The sequence below is a fragment of the Ictalurus punctatus genome, chromosome 22 (assembly GCF_001660625.3).
Source record: "Ictalurus punctatus breed USDA103 chromosome 22, Coco_2.0, whole genome shotgun sequence".
NCBI classification, from domain to species: Eukaryota; Metazoa; Chordata; class Actinopteri; order Siluriformes; family Ictaluridae; genus Ictalurus; species Ictalurus punctatus.
In genome coordinates this window covers 7,194,877-7,216,296 of record NC_030437.2, presented here as the reverse complement: position 1 = coordinate 7,216,296, position 21,420 = coordinate 7,194,877, and the positions used below count along the sequence as shown (strand labels likewise).

Genomic DNA, 21,420 nt, shown 5'->3' with positions numbered 1-21,420 from the left:
GATCGGGCAAAACAAACGGAGAGCAAAATGAACACCAGAATTCAGTCTTTGGAGAACAGTTTCCAAGCTGAACTGGAGCAGATGAGAAGGGAGTATCAGTCAGGTGAGTCAGGTGATCTGGTACAGTGCAATGGCGGTGATCTGGGGGCGCACGGTGGCTTAGTGGTTAGTACGTTTGCCTCACACCTCAGGGGTTTGATTCCCACCGGGGACATGTGTGTGCGGGGGTTTCCTCCGGGTACTCCGGTTTCCTCCCCCAGTCCAAAGACATGCATGGTAGACTGATTGGCGTGTCCAAAGTGCCCGTAGTGTATGAATGGGTGTGTGAATGTATGTGTGATTGTGCCCTGTGATGGATTGGTACCCTGTCCAGGGTGTATCCTGCCTTGTGCCCCATGCCTCCTGGGATAGACTGCAGGTTCCCCGTGACCCTGAAAAGGATAAGCGGTATAGAAGATGGATGGATGGATGGATGGACTCCAGTATCTTGTGTTGCTGTATGCATTAGAGAGAACTTCCTGGATCTGATTGTAGTTTTGAAGATTTTTAAAAAATTTATTTTGCCCAGTTTCAACAGCTTCTAGAGAAGTCTGAAAATCTAGAAACAGAACTCATTGTTATGGCTTTCCGACTTAACCACAGCACATAAAGTCAGACAGGTGTTTAATTTCACTGAGTTAATACATTATTTACTCCTCCAGCAGCTCTTACAGAAGGTTCAATCTAAAAGTGCACTGCTGATCAGTTTGTGTGCCCAACATGCATGTGAGGCAGGTGTCACTATGCATTTCAAACTATCCTGCAGCCTATTGGATTGTTTCTATTGTCTATTCACTAGCAATTTCCAGCGCATTCACCTAAAGTGGTAGTAACCGCAGCTGTAGTATTTCCCTAGAAAACTGCGAACACTTGACCTGTAAAACTCCAGGCCACTTCAGTAAATCTGAGCAGCCACAAAGAGCTTGACAAATAATCATTCAGCTGGTAGCAGCAAAAAGCTCTCACTCAATCTCACTGCTGAAGCAGGCTCGGGGAACGTAATGCATTATAGATGAGACTCCAGACACCAGACACACACTGACACACAGGCAGTTTTACAAGTGTTTTAGAAGAGGGCCCTCAGCACTTTGTATGTGTATGTGTGTGTTTGTGTGTGTGTGATGTGACACACAGGTTTCCAGTTGGTTCATGATGCCATCGCTTCCCTCAGACACATTGGCGACACCAAGGCCAAACTAGACAAAGGAGAACTGAAGAAAGACATCAGGCAGATTCGGAGGATGGTGGTGGGACAGACAGATGCCTGAGCTATACAGAAAACAAGAGAAGGTGAATGGGGAACATTCCGGATCAGATTGCTTTTAAACCAACATGGTCAACACTCGTGATGTCTTTTTAATGAATGATCATTCGTTTGATAATAGAGACAGTGTTGCTATTCTGAGCTTAATCAATTACACATGAGTCTGATGTAAATGGAATACAAGATAAAGCATAAAGCAGTTAAAGCGCACCTATTATAGTTTTTCAGATATTACCTTTCATGTAGTGTGTTATAGAGCTGTTTGTGAATGTAAAAACGTCTGCAAAGTTTTAAAAAAATCAAAGCGCATGACAAAAGGAGTTATTGACTCCCAAAAGAAGGAATCGATTCTGAACAGCTGAAACGAGTCGTTAGTGACTCCAGACTTTACTTCCTGTATTAACCTACGTAGGTTTGTAACAAAAAGCCCCGCCTCTGGTCTTCATCGTCTGCTCGCTGACAGACGGAGCTAAAACTCGTTATGGTAGTAGGCGTTTCCTTTTTGACACACGCTGACAGCGGTAGACCAATCACAACAGACTGGGACATCTGACCGATCAGAGCAGAGTATGCTCTCTGAAAGGAGGAGTTTAGAATGAATCCTTTAGAACGAATCATTTAACGAGTCGTTTGTGACACTGGGGGGAAAAGGTAATGCTGCAATTTAAATAATGAGCACATTAAAATGTTTTTTGACCTCTATTCTTCCATCTAGTGTTTCCTGTGCAACTGGCTGTCATACAACCCCCAAGCAAAACAGATTGACCCCATGCTAAGTTGGCAAGGTGTTCTTTTCATCAAATGATGCTCCTTTTTTCCTCCAAACACACCTTGTGACCAAAGAGTTAATCGATTTGCAGCACTTGTTTTCGTAAGATGTCGTTTTGCATATATCAGATGTTCACGCTTGTGATGAGGTCACAGCTGTTTCTGATGACTCTTCCATGCAGTTCATAAACTCTCAGTTTTTCCTTTTTGCTTAATTGCTTTATTGGACAAAAAAAGCATACAGCCCACTGCAATTTGAAAGAAATCAAACAAATGACTGCTTTCACGTCTCTTCTGGTACATGATCAAAGTGTTTGAGAAGTTTTCAGAAGTTTGGTATTAGACTCATTTTCATCTCTGCAGAACATCCATGAAGCATTTGTAAAAGGAGCAGTGAGAAATGGCTTGGCTTGTCTGGGCTGGTTGAATGGTTCTTGGCTGTGGTTGTCTGGATCGATGATCTGATTCTGGCGCTGTGAAGGAGAAAGTGCGCTCGTATTTCATACAGCTATTGGCCATTGTGCGCTTGTGCTCTTATTTCATTGGCAGCATAAAACTTATAGGGGGGAAAAAAAACACAAGCCTAATGCTTTGGCAGCGTCTGCTTTAATTAAAGCAAAAACTCTTATTATACGCAATATATTAAACAGCATTTATTGTGCTGTGCTAGTATTTCGAAGTACTTTAGGCCTGCCTACTAGTTGTTAACGATTAATGGCAGCTCTGATCATCTTCGATTTTATTTCACAATTTTTAGGCACAAAACATGCAAAGGACTCTCATAATTGTGAATTATGAGTGATCGGTTAACTGACAGTGCTTTATTAGGCCTAGAGCGGTTTTAATGTAGCTAATAATTGCAACCAAAGCATGAAGGAAGGAGGCGGGATTGAGAACGTAGCTGTTGTATTGGCCGTGGCACGGCAGGGTGCTGAGTAGATGAGATTGGGACGCAGTGAGGCTCAGGGGAACAGCTGTTTATGGAACTCTAGCAGCCTGAGGTCTCCTGCTGCTTCAGCCTCCATCATCAGGGTCTACAGAAACAACGAGTCTTGTTCAGAGCGGAGTCACAATGTTATAAAGTAAAACAAATACAGACCCTCGCTCCAGTTTTCCACCAAAGTCATGCTCAAAAACACATGCACAATATTGCCCTGCCTAGGACGCCTGGACGCTAGTATAAGAGACGAAACGATCTAAATGAACACGTGGAGGCATGTAGAGATGCCTTCTTCCCATAATTGGTCGGATGTACGTGGTCTAAATCATGCCCCATTTATAGAGCTTGGGGTACCACTAACACTAGAGTTTTTCTTAAAGCAGATATTTTAATTGATGTGAGGACAATTTATTAGAAAGTACTATAAATATTAGACAGTGCACTGATTTAGGGGACATGATTTTGTGTGGGAAATAAACGTCTCCTCAGAGAAAACGTTACGTCGTCAGTGACTACATGTTCGAAAACTCATTTATGAAGACGTTTTTACTATTGAAGTGATAACGTACTGTGTTAGAACAAGCTTATTAATAAAAATCTTGCAGCTAACACGGATTCTTGTTGTCTGATTGATCAAAAACTTAACTTAACCATACCTACACTTATGGGGGTAGGCTACAAGCTAAATTCATTTCCCACTGTTTCAATTTTATGTGATTTGAGACATGATGAACTGGAATTCTTGCATTGAGTCACACAGCTCTCTGTAGCGCTAACACGTTTTTGAACCCAGCATTCTCTATTATTCATTTTTATCTGTTATATCTGCAGCTATGAATTCCCAATCGCCATGGTGATATATTTTTAGAGAGAGAGAGAGAGAGAGAGAGAGAGAGAGAGAGAGAGAGAGAGAGAGAGTCTTCTTGCTTGCTCTGTTAAATGTATTGTTCACTACATAGACGTATTGAATCAAGTCATTCGTGTTTGTAAGATTACTAATTCATGTGCGAGTCCTTACATCTATCAGCTGCAGGTCGTCTTTGGCATGTAGGTGGCGCAGGAGGTACCAGCGAGCCACCGCCGCTACAGTTTTCACATCTCTTGAACTCGGTCCGTAAACGATCTTCTCCAACAGACGCCGTGTCTCCCTGGGGAAAAAGAATTGACATTCATAAAACCAGTGAAATGAAACCGGAGAGGAAGCCAATGGGTTTTGCTCAATATTTATGGCACCAGCATGCAAATTTTATTGGCTGGCTAAATTTCAATGTCGGTCAAACAGCCAAAAGAATAAAATGAGCTTAAAGCTAGTCCTCTCTAAGCAGGTGCGTTATGACTTGGCTTTAGTGAAGCTGCGTGTCTGATGTCAGTTTTGTGTGTTGGGAGGAACGCTTATGCTTATCAATAGCGGCGAGCGGTGCACTGGTAGAAATGACACAAAAACCACAGAGTCATTTCTGTTCTCATTTTCAGATTTCTATGAAAAAAAAAACTAAATTTTTAAAAAAAATTTTAAAAGATAAATTGGGCTAAATCGCCCACTTGTAGTGATCACTGCCTCCAGCAGCTTCTCAGCTCTTCTCCATGTGTTACCTGGCTCCCATCTTGATGGAGAACTGAAGCAGAGCCTGGAAAAGTGAAGCCACAGGACACGGACCCAGCTTCAGCACCTCGGTACAGGCTTCACGAACAAGACTGCTCCATTCCGCGCCTCCAACCCCAGCCTAGTATCTCACACACGCGCACACACACACACACACACATACAACAAGCTGGAGTTAATCACAGCACTCTGCACACAAGGTCATCTCAATAACCTACTGGGTTTACCTTCACTTACTGCTAAATTATTCTCAAACTATGAGCTTTCTTACCATAGGCAAGTTCCAGTTTTTCCCCCCAAAACAAATCCCCATTTGTAATTCCTTTATACTTATTACGTAACCCCTCAACTGTGGTTAGAACAAGCTACTAAGAGTACAACTATCCACAGTATTAACTGCACAAACAACCTGAAGAAAGTAAAGCAAGAACTCCATTTGGCTGGTTTTCCTCCATCTATAATAATAAAAAAAAAATGAAATATGCAAAGACGTTTTAATCAAGAGATTGCTTTGGAATGAGACGGTCTAATTTAATTAGAGGGACAAAGCTGGAGTCAGCTTAAACACAAGACATACAGGAGGGATAATTACTACACTGTACAAGTGAGGGGGGAAAAAGACAGCGAAGAGAAAGGAAGCCGTATTACTGCTCCGTTATGTTCCGATGACATACTGTCGAAAAAGCGTCATGTCCCAGACTACACCTTACTTGTGAGAATTTCAATAAAAATTTTTTTAAAAACATTATGGAAACATGACCAGGGACATAATCAGAGAAAATATCACAGTACCATTATTGGTGTAACGATACACAAAAATCAACCTATTGATTCGGGGTCTCGATTCGATACATCATTTTATATGAATAAAATGTATATTTACATTTTATACGAATATGTGCCTTCGGTTTCATTTGACATTACATTAAATACAATAATTGAAACTAGGATACAAATACAGTGTTCGCATGACCCATTCAGACTCCTAGCAGCGTATAATGAAAGAAAAGCTGTCCATTAGGATGTAAAAAAGTTAAACATGACTGACTAGACATTAGCTATCTGCCCAGGCTTTTCTTGGTGTTCAGGGTTGCCAAGACCTCAACTAAATTCCCACCTCAATTAATTCTCAAAATGACCTGATGCTAACACGGAAAATTCGGTGTAAAAACAGTGTACCTGCCAACCCTGCTGGTGTGATTCTCAAGGCAGTGTGTACGAAGTCTCGCAGCTCTCTGTACCTCCAACATGTTCTTGGATCCAGCATTCTCTATTATTATACAGTTATATCGGTTCTATCTATGCAGCTATGAATTCCCGATCGCCATGGTGATTTTCATTTATTTATTTTTACCCAAACAGAATTAGTCAGGAAATGTGGTCTTAAAGCAGGAGAGAGTCGTCTTGCTTGCTCTGTTGAATGTATCGTTCCCTACATAGACGTATTGAATCGAGAGCCTTGCATCGTTACACCTCTAATGGACATTAGAACCTTAACCTGTCAATCAGAAAAATTTTAGCTGCATATTTTTTTTTTTTTTTAAGTGCTCATCTTGAACTTATTTTTTTTTTGTTTCTGGCTGCTTTAATTTCTGCTAATTATGTTATATTCTGTAAGGGATAAAACATTTTTATAAAGCATTTCGGATAAAGCGTTTTCCTGTAACGGCATGTCCCAAGTGTTTTATCGCTCTTACGCCACAGCGATTTGCAGACAATTACGACTTAATTTCGATCAAGGAACCACATCGCACGTTTAACCGTTTATGTTTAGGTTTAATATCGTAGAAAGTCCACTAAACCAACATTAATATAAACGTGGGATTTGAATTACTGCCAGCGCTACTGTCAGAGCTGCTGTTATAGAACATCGATCAGTTTCTGTCTCTCAAGAGCAGATTGAAGAATTCTACGTTGCTGTGATATCAAATCTATTACGGCACTGTCATTATAACCATTTTATACATGCTAGGGTTCTATATTTAAGTAGATTTAAGCTGACAGACTGCTTATGTCCAGCTTAAAAAGGCCAATCACTTTCAGGGCATTCATTTCTACCAGAAAATGAGTGAAAGGTGCTTTTAACACCCCTGCTAATGGCACACTGTGGGCAGGCAACATCTGTCCATCTATCCCTATCCCTCTGTAATCTCCAGACTGATGAGTGAGAGGAGGAAATCCCCGTGGATGTCTGTGACGCAGCATCGTTTGCACTTTCCTTCTGCATTACTGTCAGCAACACGAATAGGGCTTTCCTTTCTAACAACAGGAGACAACAGACACTGTTTACTCTGCTCTACTGTATGTGTGTGTGTGTGTGTGTGTCCATCTCTCATCCTAGCCATGTTTTAACATCTGTACAGCAGTGTGCGTCACAAAAAAACATCATATAAGGACTGTGCGAAAACACACATTTTAAAGTAGTTCATTTATTTTTAAATAGTGAAATCTCTGTTGATCTGATTGAAAATCTATGGCAGGACTTGAACATTACTGTCTTAATGCAACATGACGGTGCTTGGACAGTTTTGGCACGAGCGGGCGAAAACATCAGGATCCAGACGTGCAAAGCGGATAGACACAGCTGTTATTGCAGCTGTTATTGAAAAAAACAGGGTGAATACAACGCTTTAAAAAAAAAAAAAAAAAAAAAGAATTAATTAGCATTTGTGTCACAATAAAAAAATATTTTGCATCTTCCAAATGTTAGACATATTGTGTAAATCAAACGGTGTAAATCCCAAAATAAATCCATTTATAGCTCAAGGATGTAGCACTACAAAATGGGGGGGGGGGGGGGGGATTGGGGCGAATACTTGTATTCCGATACTTGAATACTTGTATACATATATTCCGATTATATTATATTATATTCACTTGTGTTTGGGTCAAATTTGTTAAGACATACGAGTAAATTCTCTTGATCTACAATCTGGCAAACTGAGCAAAGGATTTTGGAACAAAACCATTCATTATGGTATTTTTTTTTATCAGGTTCTTGTCTTGTTACATAAATTACACAGAACATTAGAGTGCAAATCAAAGTCTTGAAATCCCACTCGTCTCTACCTGTGATGAATGTAAACTGCTTTTATTCTCTGTACATGTAGCGGGAGGAAATGGATGCATTTTCATACGGTATATTTACACATAGATCACGTAGTCTTAAAGCTCCTTCATCGATTTATAGTCGCTTCTCGGGCGCTGGAGAAACGTACTGAACGATTTATGCTTTAAAATGAACCGGGTTCATGTTTTAATAATATCACAATGACAGAACACTGCGTAGGAGATCTTCTAGGCCACGTGCACACTCTCCATTCACCAATTCAAGAATTTCAGACCTGTGATATTATTACAGAACAGTATGGGATTCACATCCCCCCCCCCCCCCCCACCCATTGTAATTGCTTTTGAAACTGGTTATTAAACTCATTCTTTTTCATTTAGGTAAACAGTAATAAAGAGCAGCGGGGAGGAGTTTCACGATGGAAAGCTGAAATAGGGAAAAAGCATCATGTTCTAATGAATGAGTCAGGTTTCAAACATGCAGTTTCCTGTTTATACTCAGAGCAAGCCATACACAGTGGCAGGCAGTGCATTTATATGAAACAGGTTTCAACAGATCAGGGATTGAAATGCATGTGATAGCTAAAACTCATGCATGTAAACTCAAAATGCGCATATAATAAGTCAGAGCCATTCACAAGGCAGGCGTGCGTACTCACCATGCAGGGGGTGAGAGAGAGCAGGGCGAGGCGCAGCAGACTGCTGAGCTTCCCGCTGTAGTGACCGAGCTGAGAGGTGAGCTGCAGACTCTGTCTCAGAGCCACCGAGGCCTGTGCCAGCAAACCCTGAGAGCGGTACACCTCCGCCAGCCACTAACACACACACACACACACAAAGAGAAGTACAACTGTTAAAAAAAGATTTGTTAGATGTCACGTCATCTAAAGTAGATCCGAATCTCTTACAACAATTTTAGCAATCATTTTTTGTTCTCTCAAGCAATAGTACTAAAGCATGATGATGGACAGAGGTAAGAGCAGGGTGGACCGTGAGCCGAGTTGTGCTTTGGGACAGAGCAAGTGCGAGGGACTGAATCATCTCTGAACGCTTGTAGCGCTGTATGCTTACAGTAATTATCGTGATCCAATCATTATATTTATGTCTACAACGCTCATTGAAGAGGCTTGTGGCATCGGCGTACTGCACTACTTTGCCGAGCCGCGTGCAGGTTACGTACCCGAGCGTTTACTCAAACGCCATTAAGCCAAAACAGGGCATCGCTGTATATTCATCTTGTTGCTGTCTATACTTATGGTGATTAGCACAGTTTAACTGAAATGAGCAGCAGTATATCAGCATCCTTTTGATGTAGTAGTCATATGAACGGCCGAATGATTTGACTCTCAAGGTCTTCAGTTACTATAAAACCCATCTCTGGCTTAGCAAACATCGTTCCTTCTTATAACTGCTTTTAAATTTTACAGAGACGGAAAGTCTCTCCAATTCTCACAACACAGGGTGAATAAATACACTACCGGTCAAAAGTTTAGACACACTCATTCTTTATTTTTATCTCCACATTTTATAATAATAATAATAATAATAATAATAAAGTCATCAAAACTCTGGAGTAACACAAATGGAACTATGGGAATTGTGTTGTGGTAAAAAAAAAAAAAAATCAAAAATAATTTAATATTTTAGCATCTTCAAAGTGGACACGCTTTTTGCCGAGACTTTCCAGAAATGTATTCTTGGCGTTTTCTCGACTGATTTCTTGAGGAATTCCCCTGAGATGCTTTTTAAGCAGTATTAAAGGAGTTCCCACCTACGCTGGACTCTTATCGGCTGCTTTTCGGAATATTTCGCTCCGAGTCGTCCATTAAATATATATTTTTCTGTAAATAAAATGTGAGTTTTCTAATAAAAGAAATTAATATGTTGCCACGATTTATATTTTTGTCTGAAACACTGATTTCAAACATTTTATCGTACACCTTCGGATCAACATTTGATCATCAACAGAGAAACATTTCAGTTTCTCTGAGTACAAGTGTCTCCAAACTTTTGACTGGTAGTGGGCATCAACCTATCCCACCCACATGGTTCAGTCTGTAGTACGAGTAACGAACCGTGGCAAAAAATCCTGCCGAGCACGGGATATAAATTCCAGTATTGACTGCACTCCTGCGCAAATGCCATCGGAATGCTTTATCTTCCTTGCTCAGAAATGTCTGGTGGAAAAGATCCATTAGCTGCCTCTTTATTAGACACATCGTACTTGTTGGAACAACTTGTAGGTGTACAGAGCTAATAGCTTATTTCCCCTCGTGCACAATTTGTGTTAACTATACTCGAGCCTATGACTGTTGGTTCCTGCTGCCAGATGGATGTTCTTAGCCGACATACTCTTTCTCAATCCAGCAGTGACACAGTCCACTGCTCAGATAATACCTGGTCAGCAGTGGTCCCTTTGGTGATCCCGTTCCGTTGACAGGACACCAAACGAGTGGATTTCGTGTGTAGAGCGAGATTAGACGACGTCTATGAGGCAGTACTCACGTGCCAAGCAGACACTGAGGTTGGGTTGGCCATGACAGCAGCACTCAGCTGGTCCAGCACTGTTGGGGGGATGCAGTCTCCGGCATCAGACAGCAGGAGGCATTCGCACTGAACCTGCCTGAGCAACAGGAACACTGCAGGATGCTCAGGAGACACACTCAACACCTGCAACACACACAGACAGGCAGTTCACATATACAGACTTATATTACTCGTGAATATGTGTAACATGAGTAGAATAGATCAACCTGCGGGTTTGTGGTGGCATGATGGGGGTTGTGATACAAATATCATTGACAAATGAAAACGATCAAATCGTAACCATTTAACGTGACTTTGGATGCACAAAGTGATAGAATGAGTTGGTTGATCGATTGGAAAATATCATTTGATACAGCTTAATAATGTTGTTTGGTGACTAAAACATAAAACATCTTTAGGACCCAATTACATATGTTACTAGCCCTCTTTCAAAGTCATTTGTTGCTAGCTTCCTTACAAAAGACAGCTACATTTCAAAAACATAAAAATAAATAGTATTAAAAATAATAATAATAATAATAATAATAATAATAATATTACTCTACACTAGTTGAACCGTTTAAAAAAGTATGCTTAAAGAATAACAATAAGCAACAGCAAAACAACAATAGCTAGAGTACATTAATATTTCACAAAGTAAAAAGCAACATGCTGAGATGCTGTCACATTTATTACAGGGATTAAAAGGTCCTATTTAATATTACTGATCATTTGACATAAATCATTTAGGCTGAAGGAGATCAGCTGATGAAAACGTGCTCAGAACTCCGGTCTTAATAATAAAGTAGGATCCCACGAAACTGAAAATGTAATAAGCGGTCAAAACAGTCAAAAAACATATCATAAAGATGATAAAGGCTGGTTGTAATCGTGTGTGAAATGGGGCGGGATCAAACACTGAGTGGAAGAACGGATGGAGAAGATTCGCAGATACTATGGCTCGGACACATGACTCATTCGTGCTATAAAAGCCCTACGTGTGTGGTAACGATGGCGGGTGCTTCTGTCTGCACCTGTGGCCCAAACGGACGGCTGAGGAGAGACAGAATGAGTAGCGAGATAAAAAAAATAAAAAAAGGAAAGCGAGAAAGCTAGAGAACCTGTGAACACAGGGCTTCAGCTTCACCATACAGGCCGCTCTGTTTGAGTCCTGTCACAGTCTGCTGCAGAACCCAGCCTTCCAGAGCCTGAGCCAAAAGCCCATCCTCTCTCTGCAGGCTTTTCACTGGAACACAGTGTACACACACCCACACACACACACACACACACCCGCACACATGCCCACGCACAAATTTGGTACACCTTCCATTAGCGCTGTTATATTAAATAAATAAAAAAATGGCATCAAATTTCAATTGCTTAAAATATTTAGTATTACAATACATTCGAATACATTCATACGTTTTAATTTTATACTGTCACAAACAGGGGGGAAAAACTATCACACAATCGGCATGAGTAATTATCCACAAAAAAAAACATGCACTTTAATAAATTTGTTACGCAACCAGAAGAACACGATGTGTGAACATTCAAATGTGGATTTTCTGCCTTCAAATATATGTAAATTGATTGATAAATTAAAAACAAAATCTATATTCCATGAAACCGGTAAGTCTTATTGGATAACATGCTAGCAACAAATACACCGTTTACTGACCTTTCTCTGACACCAGTGTCATAAACACTCTCTCTAGACCCTCTTTGCAGGGGGAGGAGCCTGACAGGGCACATGCTACATTCTCTGTGTGACATGCAGCCATAAGCCCCGCCCACCCCGCAGGATCGTCTGAATACAAGGGAGAAAGAATACACAATTACAACTGTACATTATTAACTACACACAGAATGTTAGCTAAAACATCACTCTGTAAAATGATTTAATCATGCCAGCTATGAATGAACGAACTAATCGTGAACGCTACTTCTTTCTAAACAATCTTTCGCCTGAAACTTGTAGGACTGTGTTTATATCAAACGCAGGGTTGATTTCATGCCTCCATAAAACTCGAGACAAGTGCAACTGAATCTGGAGTAATAGGGTAGCTCTCAACATGATGCTACCACCAGCATGCTTCACTGATAGGATCATATAGAAGTTTTCAACTTGCCTTTTGGCAAACTCCAAATGAGAGTTCATACGCCTCACCACTCTTCCATAAAGACCAGATTTGTGTAAAGTCTAGGGTGTGGATGTCCTTCAGGTCTCTCCAGCTCCTCCAGAGTTATCGTTGGCCTATCGCTGACGGTTTCTCGGACTAATGCTCTCTTTACCTGGTCACTGACATTTAGTGGGAGACCTAATCTAGACAATGTCATGGCTGTGCCATATTATATTCGTATTTTAATTATGGATTTAATGGTGGGATATTATTTGAATAACCAAACCCTGACTCATACTTTTGGACTTGCACGCAGGTGGACTCCGATTAACTAATTATGTGACTTCTGATGGCAACTGGTTGCTCCAGAGCTAATCTTAGAAGTTTCACACAAACAGCAGTGAATAATTATGCAGTAACTATTCAGCAAGCTGAATACAGAGGACTAAAGAAATACCCAACAGTTGCATAGCATGAATATATATCTCTATAAGATCCGCTCTCCAAACATTACTATACAACACACGTTCTTGTTGCACTTCTTGGCTACCCTTAGGAAAACCCTCAGTCCTAAACCAACCTGGACAGAGCAGTACAGCTCTCTGGGTGGTCTTTAGAGCATTTTTCCTCCTGTCTTCCCCAGAGTGTCTGCCTGAGGCCAACTGATTTACTCCGCTGTACAGCAGTGCCCTCTAGAGAACAACACAGAAAGTATAAATCAGTAGTGAGACAGCCATTCTTCTTATTCTACTGCTTTATCTGTTCAGATTATTACAAAGTCAAACCCACCTTTCCTAGAGTCATGCTAGCATGACATGCCACGCTACCTGCTACGGCTCCACCCTGAGAGAGACAGAATGTTACTTGTGCAGGACTTTAACGGCTTAAAACTTGTTTTCATCCTTAAAGGAATACTTCATAAAATAAATAAAAGATCATTTAAAAAAAGATACAAATTTACCATTGTAGTCTATGCTATCTAATCAGCCAAGATTAGATTAGTATTGCGCCACTCAAAATCTATCCCATAAATATATGTTCAAAACCTCATAAAATTCTTCCTTCAAACTACATCATTTTCATTTTTGAAATCCACCACAAATACCCCAAAAAATGTTGAAATGACATTTGAGTTTATATTGTTATCTACATAGCGCCAGCTTTCCAGTATGATCTCGGCTTCAAACAATGCCGCCATGACGTTAACCTCGAAAACTGTGCCGAGGTTTCGTTCGTTTCCTGTCCGAGTGACATTGTTTAATGCTGCGTTCCGAATACGGTCAGAGGTGGAAAGTTCCTACATACTCCTTGATATTTCAAACTTCTCATCACAAACTCTGCAGCTATACGAGCATTACAAATAAATAAATAAATAAATAAATAAATAAATAACAGAAGCGTTCTGATATACAGTAAGCGCAACAGATTATAACATCATAAACTTTGACTCTATGCCTAAAACTGTGCATGTTTACTTACAATGGTCTTACGATAAGTTTGAATATAAGGAAATATTGTTTGGGGGAGTCACCTCAGTGACTTCTCATCTGCACTGAACATTTAGTGTAGCTGTAAAATGTGAAATTGGATTATCATTACCTTTTTAATGACAGAACACTCAAAGTAATAGCATTTAAGTTTATACACATCACATCATATATAGATGTAAAATGGTTCTGGTGGGCTTACGTCAGCTTTGCTGGGACAGTACTGTGGCACCAGTCTGGACAGCAGCGCCCACAGGGACGGATTTCCTGGGTTTCTGTCACAAGAAGACGTCAAACAGAGACGTCAAAGATTCAATACGCAATTAAATAAACAATTTAAGGGTTTCGCGACAACAAAGAGGAGTTCGGTTGCACCGTAGGGCTGCACAATTTTAGCCCTCCGGTTCAATCGTGCCGAATCAATGGGTTTTTGAATGGGATTTTGGTTAAAAGCCTGAAATAAGGTCTGTGGTGAACACAAGCTCAAAATATTTTCACGTTTTATTCTATGACATAAAATACACCAGTAATACCCCACGTGTGATTTTTTTTTTTTTAAAAGCTTTTACATGTATTGAAAACGGCGGTTGCTAACACGTTGCTAAATGGCACTACATACGTCGTCACGCCGAACAGGAAAAGTCTTTGTGGATAAACTGGTTCAGGTGTGCGGTGAAGATTCATCCACAGAGTAAATACGTATTATGGAAAATGTTTTTAAATCAAGTTTGGAGAAGTTGTTGGAATGGTGATGGTGACGTTGAAGTCGAGCGACCGTGGTGTAGATCATTTATAGCATACGGTTAGCTTTTTATTTCTGGCGATTGTAATTATTGTATTCTGGCGATTGTATTTCATTTGTGAAAATTCTGTTGATGGACAAAACGTGTTAGTATTGTAAACTTTTATTGATCACAGAGCTTATTTTTCACAATAATCCAAAAGCCTATGTGAAAATCCTGTTGGGTTTTTGTCGAGGGATGATAACTTCCGGGTTTCGGAACAAAATGACGTCATGACCGCACCACTCTATAGGGTGATTTGTCTGCGTCTCTCCTCCTGTAAACAGTGATATCGTCTTTTCGGCATTCGCCTGAATTGTTTTCATTTGGATGCATATTGTTATATTTGATGCGTATTATCATTTGGTTGATGGCATTTTTAGTTACCCTATATTTTGGGTACACGTTTATTTATATTTTTATAAATTATATTTAAATTTTATATTGTACACTAGCAGGAATGTAGCAAAACGTGGAGGTGAAAGCAGCGGTCTGTTTATTTAAATAAAAATATGTTGTCCCTAAAATCTATGAACAATCCTGATAAATAATCGTGATCTCAATACTGATCAAAATAATCGTGATGATCATTTTGGCCGTAATCGTGCAGCCCTAGTGCACCGTTTCATCTTTTGGATATTTAATCACTAGTGACATGATTTAGACAGAAAGAGCCTTAATTAATCAAAACATGTATAGACCAGACATGTATGCTCAAAAATGAAACTAAAGGCCACTCATATCGTTGTGGTGAGTCAGACCAATGAGGAGGAATAGTGTGTGCGTGCGTCAGTAACGATAAATATCCACATTTAAATGTAATAATGACTAAAGCATTATATTTATGTAAGAGAGACAGATTAAGGGATTAAAGACAAATTAGAAGTGTGTATTTGTTGATACGGTGAAGTCTACTGTGAGGAGACCTCGATTCTTCATTTCTGGAAGGAGTCTCCAGTGTCAGCGCTTTGTAAACGGCAAAAGTGCTGTGCTTCTGTTATACACAAGTGATAACAGAAACTGACTCGTTTAGCTGATGCTGTAATTTTTCTAGCACCAGTGTTTGACTCGTTTAATGAAAGGTTCACCATCTCGTATTTGCTTTATAAGCTTCGAGCGGGCAAATCCGATATTCCTCCAATGTCTCAATTCTGGATAAGGTCATAATTCTGGAGATGGTCAGTACCACCAGATTTAACATATACCTGAACACTGCCCTGGAAGCCTCTCTCTGCACAGCGTCGTAGTTGCCCTGTAAGGCCAGCAGGGTGCAAGTGAGCAGGCAGTGCTCTTCCACAGCACCCCTCAAAGCTCCATCCAGCTTCATCAGCTCCGAGAGGGCAGCGCTGGCCAGGGTGGCGTCTCCATGGACCAGGCCCAAAGCACATAGACACAGCAAACTTTCTGGAATCGGCTCCTTCAGCAATGAGCTGTGTGAAGAACACGCACACAAAGTAAGAGGAAGGCTGATCTCAGTAAAATCCAGCACTAGTAGTGATCTGTCAAGGCTGATGATTTGAAGAGCTCACCACTTAAAGAGCAAAGTTTTGGCAGTGTCCATGTTCCCCAATCGGTGCTGTAGTAAAGCCAGAGCTGTTAGTATATAGGCTTTCTCCTTCTCAGTGGAAGCCACTGCAAGAGCTTTCTCATAGGCTGGAACACAATCAAAAACCATGCACACACACACACACACACACACACACACACACACACACACAAGATAAGCTTAAAATGCACCACTACTACGCCCCAGACCGTAAAAAGAATACACTTACCATTAACACTCTCCTGGAGACGTCCAGCTCTAAAGCAGGCCAGAGCCATGCCTGTGAGATCATGCAGCTCCTCTAGTGATGTGGAGGAATAATGACGGACAGCCTCTTCCCACTGATCTGTGTCACTACGAGAGAACGTGCTTATAAAATAATATTGACCCTTTTTACAATGATATGTTCAAAGATTTACAACTGTTTCAAATGAAAGGTATACTCCAGCATTTCCAACCCAATTTGCATCCATATAAAACTGTAGTGTAGAGGAGATTACAGTGACAAGAACATTTTCTACACGGAGGAAAAGAATCTCAAAACTCACTCGTTATAGAAGTCTAAGGGCATTTTGAGACGGACACAAGAGGACGTCAGACCAAAGCTGTTTTTATACACAACGAGTTTGATTATTTATGCGTCCTGAGGTTTTATGGTGTTAAAGTGCACGTATTATGGTTTTGAAACGTGCCTAATATTGTTTTAAAGGTCTCATACAATATATTTACTTGTATCCAAGGTAGAAAAACACTTTAACGTGCTCATAATTTAAATTGCAGCATTACCGTTTTCCCCCCAGTGTCACAAACGACTCGTTCAATCATCCGTTCTAAAGGATTCGTTCTAAACTCCTCCTTTCAGAGAGCATACTCTGCTCTGATTGGTCAGATGTCCCAGTCTGTCTACCGGTCAGCGAGCAACCAATGAAGACCAGAGGCAAGGCATTTTGTTACAAATCTACGTAGGTTAGTACAGGAAGTAAAGTCTGGAATCACTAACGACTCGTTTCAGCTGGTCAGAATCGCTTCCTTCTTTCAGGAGTCAATAACTCTGTTCGTCGTGCGCTTTGATTTTTGAAACTTTGCAGATGTTTTTACATTCACAAACAGCTCTATAACACACTCCTTTAAAGGTAATATCTGAAAAAGCATAATAGGTGCGCTTTAATGCACCAACAGACAAAACTACACTGGCAACAACTCATAACTTTATTCCTACTGAAAAAGTAGCCCCATCTCTGAAATGATGAATGGAGCGTTTTAAAGCTTAATTTGTTAAAGCTTTGTAGGGAAAAAAACGGCCATGGTCATGCAGTGGCTCTAGTGGAGAGAAAGTCGTGCAGAACGATCAGATAAAGAGGGATTGTCTACACCTGTGTTAGGTTTTATGGCAGCCTGTGCTCAGTAGGCTGCCAGATGCCAGAGAGAGACAGTTCCAACCTTACCTACCCTGACGTAGCTGAGCTCAACTTAAGCAGAACGACAGGACACTGCGATATGACCTTATTCCATTTTGTGTGTGTGTGTGTGTGTGTGTGTGTGTGCGCCTGAGAGCACGAAATTAATAGCTTTGAAAGGGTGGTAAAAGAGGAAGAGCAGCACTCTCTCCATTCTCTGCCTCCTGTGTCCTCATTCTCCTCCCCCATTGGCCCGGGGAATCGCACGCATGTTTAACAACAACTGCCCTTAGAAATATATTACACTAGTATAAGTTTTGGGAAAACGGGTTGAAGAGTTTTATTCTCAGTACAGCAAAACATGTCGACATTACTCTCCGTAGAATTCTCCCACACATCCTTTAAATACTATCCGCTACTAGTGAAAAGATGTAAAAGTGAAAAGTGTCTGAGTTACCAGAGTGCCCGAGCGTAGCCTCTGAGAGCGAAGCCGAGTTCTTCTGTTTGTGAGCTGTTCTGGAGCAGCTCCACAGCTCTAAGAGGAAGTACGAGGAGAAGGAGTGTAAGTGTGCGAATGCTTTAAACTACGCACACATGCCGATAACTCCTTTATTAGGACAGTGTGCCCACCTCTTATAGGCTCCAGCTGCCTGCTTTTTCAGCTTCATGTGTTCATTCAGGAAGCCCATCATCACAAAAGCTTCGGCATCCGTCTGAATCCTCTCTACATTTATAGGAACAACCGAGGAATCCAAAATCAGCTCGTTTCCACCAACTTGTCAAATGATATTTCAGACGGGAGCATAAGTGGGAACAAATGCTCCAAGTGTGTGTGATAACCAATGACCAGCTGCAAACTCAGCACAGAAAGCTTCAAGCAATAAAAACACATACTTCCTGGTATTAATTCTTTTATGACAATATCTTTGTGCTATGTATTGTCACTGAAAGATTTAACTTTGGTTAAAAAAAAAAAAAGTGCTCTCAAATACAAACCCTTTGGCTCTTAAACCAGTTATGAAACACAGGATGGTTCACTGAACGAGGAAAAAAACGACGCTTGTTGTACATACCTGTGTATTTGGTTAAGGCCACCTGGGCAGCCGAGACAGCGTTCATCTGGACTATGTTGTAGCGGTATAACTCCGAGTCCCGGTTACTCTTGTCCAGTAGCGTGGAACAGACCCAGTACGCATAACCCTTCACTCCTGCAGTCTAATAACCACAACACCATACAGCGATGTACATTACGAAAGGCACTTATTAAGCTATATGTATGGAATTAAACATGATAGGGCACGCTTTTACAGGAAATGAATCAATGGCAGTAATATAGAACATTATAATAATCGATTATTTTCCAGTATCACCATGCTCTGAAGTGTTTTATTCCTTTTATACCAATGCCAAAACATTGCCAATGCTAGAAACGATTTTATTTATTAAAGGATGACATCATCCATTTAACGTTGTGGAAGTTTTATCATCATGAATGTTATAAATAAATGCCTACAAACAGTCATTTTTTCCTTTCTCTTTCTAGGGTTCTGTCAAATTATGTAGAAACAGCACGGCCCTCAGAAAACTTAAAGGAACAGCGTTACCACGGTTTCCAAAAACGCTAAATAAACATCTCCCTACAGAAAATTGCACCAGATCAACGATTACACTATTTACAGTCGGCGCTTCCATCAGAGCTGCTGTTACAGAACATTAATGAATACCTTCAGACCAATCACAGTGGAGAATTCAACAGCTCTGTTGTATAAATACTCAAATAATATGACATGTAACTCTTACATGAGTGCTGAGCTCAGTGGTGTGTCTGAAGAGATCCATAGTGTCATAGCTTCCTACTGTCTCAGCAATGAACGCCTGCAGGACCAATAGAGAGAAGCGGTTATTTCCGGTGTCAAGTTAACGCTTCGGGAAACTGAACGTCATATCCGGATGCCCCGTGTCGCCTGCATGTTCGCTCTACCTGTCCGATCCAACAGTTCACATACAGCGGCTCCAGAGATTGCGCAATCTTGAAGGCCTCGTGTGCAAGCTGAGAAGTAAATACGCATACTGTAAAAAAAAAAACCGTGTATAATAACACATAACAGAAGCACACAGATGTGAGTAATCAAGCACAATTTACCTCGATGTTCAGGTTCTTGAGGTACAAGGTTCCAAGGTTTGTCCATGCTACAACATTCTAAAAACATATCAGAGGGGGAAAAAAAAAAAAAAAGACAGCGTGATGCTAAAGACGTCCTAAACTAAAGATGTTAAATACAGCATTGTGCTGCTAACCTTGCACTTACGTTCGGCTCTGCTCTGATTGATTTGATGAAACTGTGCTGTGCAAGGGCAAAGTTTTCAATTCCTGAAAGATAAGATGATGATGCAATCGTCAATCTCACACATCATTCACACGTTGAGGCATAACATGAGAGGAATCTCTTACAGGAAAATAATTTAAAACCACTTTACGGTACTGGATCGATCAAACGTGGCGACCCCTAACAGGAACAGCCGGAAAAAAAAAAAAAAAAAAACAGCAGCAGCAACATGGACTGGATCCCAGCTCCAGTGATTATGCTTGTTAGCACGCCTACCTAGGCTTTCCCTTTATATTCCGCTTATAATTTGCGATATCGCTGCTTGTACCATTGATATCTTTTGTTTCTAAAACTTCTTTGTTTATTTGTGTTTTCCGTTCGTCCTTAATCGACCTTTTGTACTTAATTATAGCCCAAGCACACCTTTACCACAACACCTTTCTTCATTTACCTTTAGTCATAGCCACGACCCCCAGTGCACTCCAGTACGTGTGATTCCCACTGTCCAGCATGACTGCCTTTTTAACACACTAAACAAAACACAAATCAATTACAGAAAGTTTACTGAGATCCCATTCCACAGGAAGTGCTGTTCCCAGGTCAGGGGGAATACCTGCAGGGCTTTCTCCAACAGTGGCTGGACGTTCGGTTCTGTAGATGTAGACAGGAACAGTCTCGACTGGTGGTAATAGTTGAGGCCCAGGTCACACCACAGGCCCGGGGCTTCTGCCATCAGTTTCAGAGCACGGCCGTAGCATCTGGAACACATGGATTACAAAACGTGAGGTGTGCTTTAGATAAACGATAAAGTATTGTACACTTACTAGTGGCTGGTTCATCTAATACTACTCATGTTTTATGTAATTAGGACTGTGCTGTTCTGTACGCTACAGCACCTGTCTTTTAGGCCGCATTTACACTACATGCTTCAAGTGACCGATTTTTTCCTCTCATGTGGCACAGATCGGATATGACCCATGAACGTGTAAGCAGGAAATGAAAAAAAAGCACACGGAGTCCGATATTCTCAGATCCGTTTCAGGCCTCGTCCATATGTGGAAATAAATCCGATATGAATCGGACACGTACATTTTTGCGTCTGCCGTGTAACCGGACAGATCGGATATTCCCCTGTCGACGCGAGTCGTACGTCGTTGAAAAAGCGACGGTGGCGAATGACCTTTAAACGTGGTGCGGAAAGCAAAAGCTCGTATTATATTTTCGTCTGTGTCCGTTGCAAAGTGCGCCGTTTTTACTTCCTTTTCGGCCTAAGCTTACGCTGACGTCTACGTCAGGTTGATTCACGAAGTGTATAGTGTAAATGTGGATATCGGATATGGGTCACTTTTAAAAGAAAATGCAAGCGGGTCGTCTAAAAAAAACAAAAAAAACACAACAACAGCAAAAAAACCAAATGGGAATTGGGCATCAAGACCTGCAGCGTAAATGCAGACTTAATGTCTGTATTGTTGTTGCACTATAAACATAGTCTATTTATATAGACTATAAACAGAGCACATAATAGTTTATTTCTCACGACAATTACGGGGAA

The 21,420-nt window shown here is 40.8% G+C and overlaps 2 protein-coding genes across 2 annotated transcripts in view; one reads left to right on the top strand and one right to left on the bottom strand.

Moving 5' to 3' along the window:
* The window catches only part of fam81b (family with sequence similarity 81 member B), an 11,121-nt gene extending 9,702 nt beyond the window's left edge, over positions 1-1,419 (top strand). The window contains exons 6-7 of the mRNA XM_017451451.3: positions 1-103; positions 1,174-1,419. The exon at positions 1-103 is cut by the window's left edge and continues 93 nt beyond it. Of these exons, the coding sequence (XP_017306940.2) occupies positions 1-103; positions 1,174-1,307 (237 nt within the window). The 3' untranslated portion in view covers positions 1,308-1,419. The remainder of the gene's footprint in view (positions 104-1,173) is intronic.
* A 1,239-nt stretch (positions 1,420-2,658) lies between these two features.
* The window catches only part of skic3 (SKI3 subunit of superkiller complex), a 29,628-nt gene continuing 10,866 nt past the window's right edge, over positions 2,659-21,420 (bottom strand). The window contains exons 20-41 of the mRNA XM_017451427.3: positions 20,482-20,626; positions 20,320-20,398; positions 19,851-19,912; positions 19,685-19,741; positions 19,523-19,591; positions 19,342-19,416; positions 18,615-18,756; positions 18,172-18,265; positions 17,999-18,076; positions 16,374-16,498; positions 16,128-16,251; positions 15,804-16,028; positions 14,019-14,091; positions 13,119-13,172; positions 12,910-13,021; positions 11,888-12,016; positions 11,328-11,452; positions 10,186-10,350; positions 8,343-8,495; positions 4,605-4,735; positions 4,030-4,159; positions 2,659-3,105 (exon numbers count right to left, since the gene is read on the bottom strand). Of these exons, the coding sequence (XP_017306916.1) occupies positions 3,034-3,105; positions 4,030-4,159; positions 4,605-4,735; positions 8,343-8,495; positions 10,186-10,350; positions 11,328-11,452; positions 11,888-12,016; positions 12,910-13,021; positions 13,119-13,172; positions 14,019-14,091; positions 15,804-16,028; positions 16,128-16,251; positions 16,374-16,498; positions 17,999-18,076; positions 18,172-18,265; positions 18,615-18,756; positions 19,342-19,416; positions 19,523-19,591; positions 19,685-19,741; positions 19,851-19,912; positions 20,320-20,398; positions 20,482-20,626 (2,419 nt within the window). The 3' untranslated portion in view covers positions 2,659-3,033. The remainder of the gene's footprint in view (positions 3,106-4,029; positions 4,160-4,604; positions 4,736-8,342; positions 8,496-10,185; positions 10,351-11,327; positions 11,453-11,887; positions 12,017-12,909; positions 13,022-13,118; positions 13,173-14,018; positions 14,092-15,803; positions 16,029-16,127; positions 16,252-16,373; positions 16,499-17,998; positions 18,077-18,171; positions 18,266-18,614; positions 18,757-19,341; positions 19,417-19,522; positions 19,592-19,684; positions 19,742-19,850; positions 19,913-20,319; positions 20,399-20,481; positions 20,627-21,420) is intronic.